The sequence below is a fragment of the Fusarium oxysporum genome, genomic scaffold, assembly GCF_000149955.1.
Source record: "Fusarium oxysporum f. sp. lycopersici 4287 supercont2.48 genomic scaffold, whole genome shotgun sequence".
Lineage (NCBI taxonomy): Eukaryota > Fungi > Ascomycota > Sordariomycetes > Hypocreales > Nectriaceae > Fusarium > Fusarium oxysporum.
In genome coordinates, this window is record NW_017264850.1 from 148,712 (window position 1) to 162,013 (window position 13,302).

General features: G+C 43.9%; 4 protein-coding genes across 4 annotated transcripts in view; 1 reads left to right on the plus strand and 3 right to left on the minus strand.

Moving 5' to 3' along the window:
• FOXG_17397 (uncharacterized protein) overlaps positions 1-317 on the plus strand; it is a gene marked incomplete at its 5' end in the record, with an annotated part of 1,753 nt that extends 1,436 nt beyond the window's left edge. The window contains one exon of the mRNA XM_018397401.1: positions 51-317. Within this exon, the coding sequence (XP_018258384.1) occupies positions 51-211 (161 nt within the window). The 3' untranslated portion in view covers positions 212-317. The remainder of the gene's footprint in view (positions 1-50) is intronic.
• FOXG_17398 (uncharacterized protein) lies at positions 166-2,220 on the minus strand. Its single transcript, XM_018397402.1, has 3 exons — positions 1,713-2,220; positions 1,190-1,658; positions 166-1,137 (listed from the first exon to the last, which is right to left on the minus strand). The coding sequence occupies exons 1-3, from the start codon at positions 2,101-2,103 to the stop codon at positions 435-437; spliced, it is 1,563 nt and encodes a 520-aa protein (XP_018258385.1). The 5' UTR covers positions 2,104-2,220; the 3' UTR covers positions 166-434.
• A 306-nt stretch (positions 2,221-2,526) lies between these two features.
• On the minus strand, positions 2,527-5,059 carry FOXG_17399 (serine/threonine protein kinase; the record flags this gene model as incomplete). The annotated part of the gene is made up of 6 exons (XM_018397403.1): positions 2,527-2,614; positions 2,668-3,155; positions 3,216-3,865; positions 3,925-4,094; positions 4,153-4,469; positions 4,529-5,059. The coding sequence occupies 6 exons, from the start codon at positions 5,057-5,059 to the stop codon at positions 2,527-2,529; spliced, it is 2,244 nt and encodes a 747-aa protein (XP_018258386.1).
• Positions 5,060-5,881: 822 nt separating this feature from the next.
• Positions 5,882-7,907, minus strand: FOXG_17400 (uncharacterized protein; the record flags this gene model as incomplete). The annotated part of the gene is made up of 6 exons (XM_018397404.1): positions 5,882-5,947; positions 6,007-6,033; positions 6,084-6,257; positions 6,312-7,428; positions 7,482-7,566; positions 7,622-7,907. 6 exons carry the CDS (start codon positions 7,905-7,907, stop codon positions 5,882-5,884), a joined length of 1,755 nt encoding a protein of 584 aa, XP_018258387.1.
• Between the last annotated feature and the right edge of the window lie 5,395 nt (positions 7,908-13,302).

A 13,302-nucleotide genomic window follows, 5' to 3' on the forward strand; every position in this document is an offset into this window, starting at 1 on the left:
CAAGGTTGATCCTCAACTGCTCAGTTGATGCATGTCCACTGGTAGTCCAGTGCCAAACATCTATGTTGCGGGAGAGATGGTGGGAGGCCTGTTCTACTCAAATTACCCTGGTGGAAGCGGCCTGACTTCAGGTGCTGTTTTTGGAGCCAAGGCTGGAAAAGAGGCTGCGAAATCTGTTGCAGGCGGCCGATCAATCTCAAGCCGGCTATAGACTAGTCTTGTGAAGTGTGAATATTGCTAGAAGAAGCCAAAGAGTGTTATGTGTCTTTATGGTATCTTATCAGTTTAAATAAAACCTGGATTACCTGTCTCTCGTAGCAATGCACCAACAATATTGAAGCTTGTGAAGGACAGCTATCAGCACTGAAGTGAATCTTTTACTGACGTCCAAGAGACCTTATCTTGGCCAAGGTGAGAGCCTGATGTATGTCTCCCTACACAATCAGAAAGCTTACTTCAGGACTTCTCAGAATCTCCAGCCAGTTCAACCCGTTGGGAGCTTTGGCCCGTTCTCTCCAGATTAGCTCAAGTGTTTCCATTGCGGTATACAGGAAACCCCACGGAAAAAGACGTGACTGTCTTCTCATCCTATCCATTATCCACGCTTGTTGACCGTGATCACTCGTTTGAGCTCCAGCAATAAAGGTTGGCCAAAACGACGTCTTGAAGTTGGGATCCTCATCAGTGATATGATGGAGATGGAAGATGAGCCCGTGCTCGAGATCCTGCTCGGTATTTTCTGGCAGAAAGCTCCTCACGGAAGGGATGGCATACATGATGTACAGACAGCATGCCATCTGATGTGTATATCCTGTGTGTATCCGGCTTGGGATATCTGTGACCTGACGACCAAGAGGGACTTGCTGGATATCCCGAGACCACGTTTCAACATTGAACGCCATGGCTTGCATGAATAGTTCGTACCCTTTCGCGGCCGCGCCCTCTATATCATCATGATTGGCTGTCTGCCTTTGCAAGATCATTGCAGTAGACCACAGAATCTGCAAAACTTCAGCAGGACAGCAGATAAAGCTGTTCCGGGCGGCATAATGGATTGCAGATGATGCGATTGTTGTGTTAAGCGCCAGAGAGGACTGCGGAATCTGGTCCATGAAGGTCAATGCAAATACATAAAAGCTGACACATCAGTTAACGCCCCACCGTCTCGAGGAACAAGAATAACGCTTACATGTAGCAATCCGAGATAACAAAGTCCTTGAGCATCTCACCCACGCTCGTAGCCGGCTGGGCATAACTTAGCAGCCAGCCGATCCCATCGAGATGTGCCTTGGAGCCGTGTTTCCCTGAATCGATCATATCGGCGGTTACAAGAAGCATAGCAGCTGTCAATACCATATCGCGTCCATGGGTGTCCAGGTCCTGGAAAGCCATGCGTAGAAGGTAAAGCGCCTTTTGTTTAGCCGCCAATGCATCAAGCATAGCCCGTCGAGATGGTTCCCAGTTGTTATTGACGTGGTTCAGTGTCACCGGCCTCTTTTCGGTGTCTGGTCTTAGAACATTGGACATATGTAGAGCTGCGGCAGTGATCATCGTGTATTGCAGGACGGGGCTGCAGAATCCCATGGGTAATAACCTTGGGAACGGATTGTGGCCCGGTAGGTCTATTGCCACAAGCTGAGGACAAAGACCATCAGCAACTGGTTGTTCATAGTCAGCAAAGAGCATAGGAAGACCAACAGGGGACGACAAACAATACGATAAATAATAATGATCGCTTGAGCTCATGTCGCTGAACAAAGGGTCAGTCAAGTTGCCGTAAAGTTGTATACTATCATCAAGACCCAGATCTGGACAATGATTGCTGCTTATGCATTGATTGGCAGTGTTTATAGTCAGCCTGCTTGCATCTGCGTCTGTCTGGCTTGAGGGATGGTCTGGGTTGTCGTTGTTGCAAGGCAGCTTTTTGCCGGCCAATTTGCCACGGCTTGCTACGGAATCCGTCCATCTCCATAGAGTGCCATATCCAAGACATTCCTTGCCCAATGATATGCACTTGCGACAAGAGGGAACTGATCCGTCACAGCGGAATCTTTTTCGCCGGCAGTTGTGACATCCATTTGGGTTTGTGCGTTGTGAACCCATGAAGATCTGCGCTGGAAATAGATACGAACTAGTCAGGATAACCTTACTGTATCTCTCTTGATGGAACTGACTGGTAATTTGAGGTCGAGTGAGCGCTAGGTATAAAGAGGAAGAGGATGGGAAATCTCCAGCTTGAAGCAGATCCAGTCCATTCGTGACAGCCCCGGTTTTCCATGGTGGAGAAAACCTTGAGCCAGTAGCATCGAACAAACGGATATAACAACTTGGATAAGTTAAACCCGTTCCCGAACATCCATCGAAACGCCATCACTACCGATTCAATTACAGATGTTTTATAATTGCCGTGATATCCTAAAAATAGAATGCGGCTTATTTTATTGAAATATCTATTTCTTCGAGATTGTAATATTGTTTTCAGAGAGGGATTTCTGGTCTCTTGGTCCCGTTTCGTTGAAATTTCTCTTAGTCGTCATTGTCATTATGTTTAGAAATACTGCCTATGATAATCTTAGGGACGTGGTCATCGCAGTGTTTGGTGTCGACGATGTCGCTGAGCACATTCGTTAGTTCTTAACCGCCCTCACAAATAAACACCGTACTTACTATTCTACCCCTCTGTGTGTCCTTTTGCAGCCGTCGTCGAGGAACTTAAGCCGCTTCGACCCTTCAGGGTCACGACCAAATTGGATGAATTGGAACATAAGGTCTGCTGGCTTTGCGTTTTTCTTGATTAGAAGGTCGATAGATTCGTGAATGACATCCTTCACTTCGGGCTTATGTTCTGGGTCCCATATTCCATCAGTGAAAATATAGATGCCTGTCGGTTTCGTTCCGTTTGCCTTGACTTGGTCCATCACGTCTTCCAAACACTTCTTCATGTCACAGCATCCACTGACTGTTACTTTGTTCCTAATCTTGGCCTCGACGTCTGAACTGTTTTGGCACTTTTGAGGGTTGCAGGAATCAGAGGCAAAATAAAGATCCATACCATCTTTGTCAGACACTTTGACTGAGTAACTGATAACTCTGGCGGTCTCCTTAACGTTTCTCCTATGCTCTATCATTGACTCATAATCATCGATTACCAGAATCTAAATAGTGGATGTCTTATGTCAGTCCACCAATCGCTAATGGGAAGTGGTTGCACATACTTGATCTCGTCCACCATGACGATTAATTTGGTTCCGAGCGTTCTGCATACCTGGAAGACTCATCCCAACATCGGAGGGATGACTTCGGTATCTCCTAAATTGTTTCCAGCTGCTCCTTTTATTCATCAGTGCCTCGTAAACCTCACACACAGATACCTTTCTCTCATGACTGTAAGAGCTCGGCCTGTTCCTCACAGGATGGATGATTTCAGGAGTTGTTGGCCGCTGCAGCGTGGGACCTGACTTCGCGGCGTTGATCATGTTTATGGCGCGCCCCTTAGCTTGCATCGCCATCAATCGTACTCGAGGTTCCACCATCATGAACTCAAGAATGAACTGACTCATGCAAGGGGAGACGAAGTCTCCATCAACTTTGTCTTTGAGAACCCCCTTGTGAAAGTCTTCAACTGCGGGAAGCCTTTTGTCTCCGTCGTGGAAGCATGCATCGAACCCAGCTTCTGTGATGTGACTAAGTTTCGCAATTGCATTCTTTCTCTTTGTACGATAACTCTCTTGACGCTCACCACCTCCTATGGACCAGGCGAGAAAGTCACTGTAAACAGCCCCGAGTGACCATAAGTCCGCAACGGAGTTAAGGTGAGGTCTAACTTCGCTCATAATCCTGTAGTTAGAGTAAGACTCAGGGGCCGCTTCGATAGAAGGTTGCGTTAGTCGAAGCTTGAAGACATGTGACAGAAAAAGCACTCACAATACATTCGATTCCCTTCATTATCTATAGGCACTGTGACGCCCTCGCCACCATCTATTCTGACAATTTCAGCCAGGCCAAAGTCCGCAAGCTTAAAGGAGACGTCGTAGGCAGAGTTTCCCTCTTCTCGAAATACCAAAATATTCGCTGGCTGGATATCATGGTGAATCCTTATCAAAGGTCAGGGCTGCAGTGGGGTAGAACTAAGGGAGTGCATCATAATCATACCCAGAAAGGGATCTAGAATCACTTTTGTCTGGATTGTGAAGCAGGTAAAGGCCATCTAGTAGCAGTAACAAGCGCCGCCAAAGCAATTCTAGATCGCTAGAATTATCCGGGGGTGTCTTCTTGAAGAAGTCAAGCAGAGAGCCTTCACGGGTATATTCCAAGATAATAATTCGCTTGTTGGTTTCGGTATATTCGAAGGAGCCATAGCAGTTTGTAATACTAATCGCGTCAAGTCTTCTAAGTCTTGTGTACACTTCGGCTTCTCTATTATAGAGTTGTCTTGTATCGACGCCTTCATAGATCTTGAAAACAGCTTCCTATTAAACATAAGCAATTTATTAAGTGAAATGACTATATCTTAGGAATTGATACTGACTCGTGGAATAGATTGACAATAATCGTCATCTATATTGACTATATGTATCCGTGCTGCAGGCGAACTCCAGCCTTCTCTCATCACTGGGCCCTTGTATCGAATTGGTAATATCTGCCGCGCTGGTAGTTGTCGCTTGTCGCTTTCCAGTCTGGGAAACACCCACGGACAAAATTGCCACTGTTGGTCCAGGAAATCATCAAGACAGCCATGCCACTCGTCAAGGAGATGATGGGTTCCTAAAGGTAGGTTGCTGTCGTTAGTTCCCCGTTGTAGGAAGAGGATAATGTTCCCTAGTTTTCTAATAAAGACTAAGATAGAAAATATGCGAAGATACTTCTTTCTGATTGTATCAACTGGCACTGAGAGGGGGGGATCGATGGTGCTTATGATTTCGCAGAGGGTTGTCGAAGACCAGTAGTTTTCGAGTTGGATGCCAGATACGTACTTCTTCTCTTCGTCGAAGCCGTTGACACCAGTCCTGGCGTTATCGTTTACCCACTTGCGAAATTCGACCTCCAATGGTTCAGTCATGGTGACGAGTCTGTAGAGTTGAGCTCACAGCGTAACGGGAAGGAGATCATCGACAGGAGGGAGGAGAAAGTCCTAACAAATATATGGATACAGCGCGGCCTTGCGGTTTACATTTCGACAGGGCTAGATCATTGTCAAAGCAGCGTCAGGCTGATCCGCCAAGGCAATCAAGGCTGGGAGGCATCGGCTGCAATATCATTTCGGGTGTCCAGAATGGGGAGAATGCATACGCCACTAACTCAGCCTAGAGTCCCATTCTACCATAAGGGATACCAACTGTGTATGGTATTGACTGCAACTGGTGTTCTTGGCTGGCTGAACAAGCAGGACGCCCCTCACAGTATATCACAGTATACCACAGTACAGCCACTACGGATCTGTTGTAGTGTCGCGGGGCCTGATTTCTCTGTCACATCATGCTGTTCTCCTGCAGGTCTCACCGTGGGCGGCTAACACTTTACCCACTAGACCCGCTGCACGACTCGTGTGTGCTGGATGGACTGGGAGATCACATAGCCTGACCAGTGGTGGAAGTATTGCGCCAAATATTACGTATGTTGAACACATCTTCAGGGCTCCCTTACATGATCGGTATAACAGAACGAGAGATTTCTACCGTTTAGTACTACTAGTATGATGTAATCCAGGCACAATGAGTAATTAAAATACTCTACACAATTCAGTCTATCGATCTAACTAACAGGCATACAAAAGAAATACAAAAAGAAGTTTGCGCCAAATTCCGCTGGGCGCTCAGCAGAGCAGCTTTCTACTCAAACATTTTCGAGCGCAATCCGCCTACGTGCTCTACGTGATAGGCATCTAAATACTAAAATCCACAGGAGAAAGGTAAGCGCCATTAGAGGGAAGCATATTGCAGAAAACAGCCTGAAAGCCTTGTTGTGAAATGTGACTGCATTGTCCACACCGGTCGCATTTCTGTTCACCTCTACAAGTCCACTTTGGAAGAACGTCTAGAGAAAAATAAGTAAGGAAACCCGAGAGCTTAATAACATTAACTTACAGCCGCAAACATTGCAGGAAGGAATGCCAGTGTTACGCAAGTGATAACGTGCATTGAGATAGTTTCCTTCTCCGTTTTGTACGCAATACGCTCCATCTTCTGGGATTGACCATATGAAGTTTCGGTGAAGATGCGACCGATCTGTACATTGCGATATTGCAGTATATCGTCGAACTGCATTATATGTAATCAGCAGAGGAGAATACTGGAACATTCGGTGTACTTTACCAATGCCTTTCCGTCTTGAAGCCATGCGAGCAGCGAATTTACTTGCGTCATACGGATCTCGAGATTTTTCCTGATACGCTCAACTCGTCGCACAAATGACAGAATATCTTCCATGCAATTCTCCTTGAGAGATTCTGGAAAACCGCGCTGAGATGGCAAGTTCTGGTAACGCTCTGCAATGTCACGCAAGGCTTGATGGTTGAGCTCCATCACCAAACGATAACTCTCCAATTGCTCACTCATGTAGTGAAGATGCTGGAGTTCTCCAAAAGAAAAGGTATCGAGATTCTTGAGGTTCTCGAACTGTCTCTTTTGCAAATGGTTATCGTCGTCTGCAGTCCCAATCAGGTCGGGATCCTGCGTGACCCTGTACTTGTAACGGCTGAGCGACTTGAAATAGCTGTGAATCTTCCGTCCCCAGACCCAAGACACTGAAGGTTGTTGCTTCTCAGTTTCACTGAGCCCTGTAGGTCGCGCTCTCTGGAACCCCAAAGCTCGTCTTGCTGAGGCGCTGAACGCGGGAGGCTGAACAACTTGAGATGTTTGAGCCTTTGCCAAGATATCGCGAACCTTGCTCTCACAATCACGAATACACGTTCGCCAATCTTCGTCGCACCACTCAAGGAAAATGAGGTGAATGACAAGAGTAGCAGCAAAAGATTTTGGCAAGTCATCCCGTGTACCCAAGTCTAGTATTGCAGGGTCGCCTGTTGCTTCTATAATTCTATCCTTCAATAGTCCATTAGCCTTGATATTGATCCACAGTGCTTTACCTTCAATAAAGTCGAACGAGTGATATACAGCGGCCTGTCGAATATTCCACCTGCGCGATCCGTCATCGTTAGAGTCCCGCTCCACAGATCGCAAAAGATATTGCATGCGATGCTCACGTCCTGAGCGACCAAGTGTGGAAATGTTTATCAAGTTGGAGTCGTGTATACGAAGGGTATCGTCAGAGTCGAAGCCTGTCATGTGGTAATCGGTCGGATAGTGCGTGGCACCGAAGGCAGATACAAAGTCGATAAAGGTTGGTGGAACCTGATGATACGACATGATGTGCGAGAAGCTATCGCGAGAGCAGTTCAATGGAGCGCGCGAGGTTTCGGCCTGAAGGAAGCTACAGAGTATTAGCCGAAAGGATCGCTAGAGATTTCCAGCAGTACATCATACATAAAGCGAGATTTTGGATCTCCCCCATCCTTGTGAAGGTGATTTCGGACACATGGGCTGTTTCGAATCATCACTGTCCGGTAATCTAAAGGGTATTAAAAACAATGTCCTGTGCTAAAGCGGAGGAGCCAGGGGCTAACCTATGCCTCCATCTTCCAAATCATGGAAATGAATTTCCTCAAAATCGAGATTGAATAGTTTCTTTTCTTCGTCATCGAGGTACCGACGGTAGCGCTCCGTTGTGCTCTGCAGCTGCTTGCGCTGTAGAAGGTTACATGGGTAAATTGCCTGGCGGTCGCAGCTGGCTCTCAGAGCCCCGTAAGCTCGCTCTGTAGGGTCTGAGGGCTCGAGGCCTGCAAAGGTTTCTGGATAAGGACTCTCGAGTGAACTCTTCGATGGAAAAATGGGTGAATCGTGGGGACTCATGTTGGCCTTTGAGTAAAACTGATACAAAACAATTGCAATATGGCGGTATTCATTTATGGAAGGAGCATGAATCAGATTCTGGTTTGGACACTAAAAGCCCGTTGTATTTATCCACCTACTCAGCGCTCCTGTCGCAGGGCCTACACGATAAATGCAATGCGCCGCACAAACCACAGCCAACCACAACAAGTACAACAAGTACAACAAGTACAAGTATATTACAGGCACTGTGTGGCAAGTACCTATACACCAATTCCACGCAGCCTTATTTCTTTTTAGTTCTCAAGCCGTCAATGGCTGTTATATTTGCTCTGGAACGTGGGGGATTAGCAGCACCAGTGTAATTAGATAGATCACAAACCTGAGTCAATTGACTTTCCATCCGGGCAAGTTGAAAACGTAATGTCCAACTGACAGACTTTTTGTGAATCACGGATCAGCTGAAACAGTTCCTCATAAAACCCACTCCGTGGGAGTGTGTTGCATGTCTCACCTGGACTGTGATTGTATCATCACTGAATTCGTTTCGCAGCCACTTCTGAAGCGCGGATGCGGAAAGGCTGTAGTCAGAGCAGCGGGCTTCAGCCATGATGGTTGTGTCATGCGTATGGAGCAAGCGCCTTGTTTGCTTTCAATGACTCGCCTACGTTCACCAGAGCGGCTTTTTAAGGACCAAGAGCAACCAGCCCCAGAGAGCAATGAGCGCAGCAAAGCCGGAATCGCGGCAGCAGAGCCTCACCTCATCACAAACCGGTGAGTCTAATGTCTTGAATGAAGCCAAACAACGAGTCCAGCTGAGGTCTCATGACCCATTGCATGCATCATGTCAGCGGAGATAATGCGGTATACCAACAGCAGGCGTGGGAGTGGTGAGTTTTACCACCTATCGCAAGCAGTTTAACAACCCTCTTGGCCCGTAGTGGGGAATGATTTGGCAGCTGAATCTCCGTGGCGTTGACCTGAAGGGGGCCCAGGCAGGCTGTCGGCTGAATGGACAAGAAACATCGTAAAGCCCCGAAATTGCGAGACATTGGGGCAATACATATTGGCTGGGCGATCAGATCATTGTAACAGCAGACATGTAACCCTACTTTTCGCCTGAACATAGGCTATGCTGCTTCGTTGGTCGAGTGGCTGTAGAGCCAACAGCCTCAGTGCTTTCGTGTCTGTTGTGAAACCAGAAATTCAGGATTTTTGAAGCACACTAAAAACTTAGCAACCTCTATTCTAAAGCCACTATTATGCGGCCGTGGAGTCATTTTCACAAGAACTTGGATCTTGTTTGCTCTTTGGAAACAAAGGAGCCCCCAGCCTCAACACAGGCAGCTCGTTGCCTTGTATAACCTAGGCCACAAACTGGGATCCATGGCCATTTCTGCTATAGACTTTATTTATTATCCTGAAAGAGCTGCAGCAGAATAGTTCTCTGGGGCAGTACCAAATCCAGCAAGTATTACACTGTCTCATATTTACTTTTTAAGGTGAGAGAGTCGCTGATCTTTGCTTAAAACGTCGCGTCTTGCGTGGTGGGGTATCACGAATGCGACGTGGCTCTCAGTCAGCTGCAAAACAGAGCCTCATCGCCACCTGCCATTATTCGGGCTATGGTATACTAATCAGATCACTTTCGAAAAACACAAAGGCATCTTTATCCAAAGGTCACCGCAGCAGCAGTGGGGGTTAATAATAAATTTATCCATCATCATATAGAAGAGCTAGCATAGTTCTTCTATTTACTGCAGGGATCTACACCAGGGCAGGCCTATCTAGGCTAAGGCATATAGCAGGATAGACTGCTTATCTTGACTTTTCAGCTTGCCACTCTTTGCTCCTGGCGTCCAATGAGACCTTCGTGTCTCATTACCCCGCCTTGCTCGGTCCTCAATCCAAGACGGAGTTGATGCCTTCCGAGGGTTACACAGCATAATTCAGGGATGACTGCAGTGATATAGGTAGGAATGACCTGCTAATTTGCTTTCTATGGGGGCTGAAAATATGCAGCCGCTTCCTTTTTTATCCATGCAGGTATGGCCATGTGACTATAATTATATTTTGATAAATTATAATATAGCTTCTCTTCTCTTAAGAGAAGGGAAAGGAGATAATATAAAAAGCATATCTACCCTATATAAGGGATTACTATAGTATAAACTACTATTCTTCCTGTTATATATATATATAATAGATTTTCTAAAATAATATATTATATATTACTTCCTGAGCCCCCTTATATATTTATTATAATACTTAGATAAATAAGAGGTTAAACTTAATAAGCTATTAGATGTGTTATACTTAGCTACTAATAAGACTTACTTTATTATACCAGCCCTACTTCCTGTCTTATCTTAGTAACTTAATAACTAGGCCAGTTAGTTATTAATTAGGTAATAATAATAATTTAACTATAAATTATCCCCTTTTTCTAAAATTACCTTATAGTAAAGTCTTTTATTCCCTAAGCTTTAATTAATATAATACTATTAAACCTACCTAGCTTTTGTATTATAAAACTATTATAATAATTCTAAAGCTTTTACCTTAAGTTACCTAGGAATAATAATTATAATAAGAAATTAAGTTAGTATTAGGCTTAATTTATATATTATTATTACTATATGTTATGACCCCAGCGGTTACGTCACGTGTACCCCACAAAAAACTCATGTAAGGCATCAGCCCCTTAACGGCTACGGACTAATCAGAGCTAGATCACCTCACAGACAGGATCACGACGCTCCAGGAACTACCGTAATCTAGGATCACCGTAATCTAACTACCTCAGTAATCCCCCTAGATCACCTTTAGTATATAGACCACATTTATTAGCACTTTCATAGACTTAGTTCACCAGCTATTAATAAGACTTCTTTATATTAATAAGCCTAATACGCATTACTTAATTATTAAGAGACGTAATAACTAACCTGCTTAGTATTAACGCCCTATGCTATCTGCAAATATAAACCTAGTACGGACTAGTTTCCTTGTTTAAAACCTTATTTGTTATATATTAATAGCTCTTATTCAGAACATACTGCGTTAAAAACAACTAAGTAATATTATACTATTAAGATATCTAGCAACATAAACACCAGACCAGCACCTCCTTACACTAGAGCACTACCTAGCATGGCTAAACTTATGGCTAAGATTTATAAGATGCGGAGAACTATTAATAATCTTTATGCCCGTATTAACAAATAACCTGCTGTAAATATGCAGGGTATTAACACAGGAAGAGATATTAGGGAAGCGCTGAAGCCGCCTAAGCCAGAACCGTTTACAGGAAAAGCAGCCGATGTAATTCTATTCCTTACCTGAATAAAAGTATACTTTTGCTTATTCCCGAACCGACTAAACACCCCTATAAAGAAGGTGTTATATACCTTACTATTAATCTAAGGAGACGCCAAGGATTAGTAGGAGCCGATTATAAGAGATTTTCTCGAGAACAAAGAAAACGCATAAGACCAGGATACCTAGAATATCTTTATAAACTAGGTTAACTTCAAATAAGCTCTTAAGGACAATTTTAAAGTAGTTAACAAGGAACGACAAGCTGCAGCAGAACTACTTGCACTTAAGCAACATAAGTCTTACGCCGCTTATTCCGCCAAATTCAGATAGCTTGCATCTAAGACCGAATAGGATGACAAGGCCCTGATAGAAATATACTATAGAGGATTAAAAGAAGAAGTCAAGGACAAATTGTACCTAGCCGATAGACCCAAAGAAGGTCTAACAGCATATATCACCATGGCAATCAAGATCAACAAACGACAATATAAACGCAGAAGAGAGAGAGCAAACCACAAACGGGGTAACAACTTTAACCCGTATTACCCTAACCAGCAACAGAACGATAACAACCAGGGTAACTCTCGAAACTAGGGACAGCAACAAGGCAACCAGTCAAACAATACCACGTACAGTACACAACCAGGACCTATAGTACTCAGAGCCACCCAGCCAGGCAATAACCACTGCCAACGAGACATGTCTAAATGCAAATGCTACAACTGTAACCAGTTTAGACATATGGCATGCAGTTGCCCAGAACCTAGAAGAGCCAGGGATCTAAACCAAGGTAAGCAGACCCTAGGACTAATTAAATAATAGGACCCTCAAATGGCTATATACATATAAACATTAGGCATATGTAGATCGGGATACGATGCGGAACTCTGCTACTACCCAGGAGAATGCCTTAGGGAAGTAAAAGAAAAACAAGCAGAGGAAGACGCAGAAGAATAAGCCAAAGCCAAAAAACGCTACAAAGACTTGCAAAAGGCATAATAAAGGTATAATGCCAAGGAAGAAACAAAGGAGAGAAGAAAATAATATAAGAAGGAGAAATAATAAGATCCTAAGTATTGCAAGGAAGAAAATAGAAAATAACAGGAAAACAAATAAAGGAAATGCCTTAGAGAACCCCAGATTCTCGGAGTCCTTAGGGAAGAAAGAATAACTCTACCCAAGGAAAATAAACAAGCCTAACCATCTAAAACGGTAGATAACATCCCTATAAGAATAACCATTTAATAAGACGGATTAACTATTACGGTAGACACCGAAAAGGGATATATTACAAAGTACGAGGCACCTAGATTCGCCATAACGACACTTTAAAAGAAAGAGGAAGCTATTAGATAAGAACAAGAGGCAGAAACAAGGACTTATACCTACCACTATCGACACTCCTAAAGCATAGGATACAAAGGAGGCACAGCACGATTACAGCATAATACCTCTGCAAGGAAGATAAGCAAATCGAGAATAAGTAGAAATAACCCTACGAACTACTATATAATAAAGTCAGAAAAAGAATATATCTATTACCCGAAGACAGGTATATTTAGGGAGCCAAGGAACATAGAAATATAGAAAAAGTCAAAGAGATATATATCAGAGCTTACTACTAACACAATACTATAAATCCACTATACCAGGAATAAAAGTTTAATAAGAACGATAATGTTAGGATGTTACCTATTAACCCGAATCATAAAGATATTTTATAGGTATTATATAAGTACTACTAGTGTAAGCACTATTAATAAAACAAGGAAGATAATGACTGTTTCCTAGTAATGATACCTGGCATACCTAACAATAACCTATACCACGAATAGGAGATATATAGATATTTAGTATACTACTAGCATAAAAATCTCGGAGTAGCCATGCTATGATTTAACCTGGCATACTACTGATAAATCTATAAGATAAAGGAACTGCTAGAGGGAATTAAGCACTCCTAGCAGCTAATTGAAGAAGCCGAAAAAGAATTTGAAAAGGCAACTTAAGGGAAGTATGCCGATAAAAAAGGGATTGTGAAGCAGCACTAAGAACAGATCGGTATCGAACAGATTGATTACCCAATAAAGTGGCC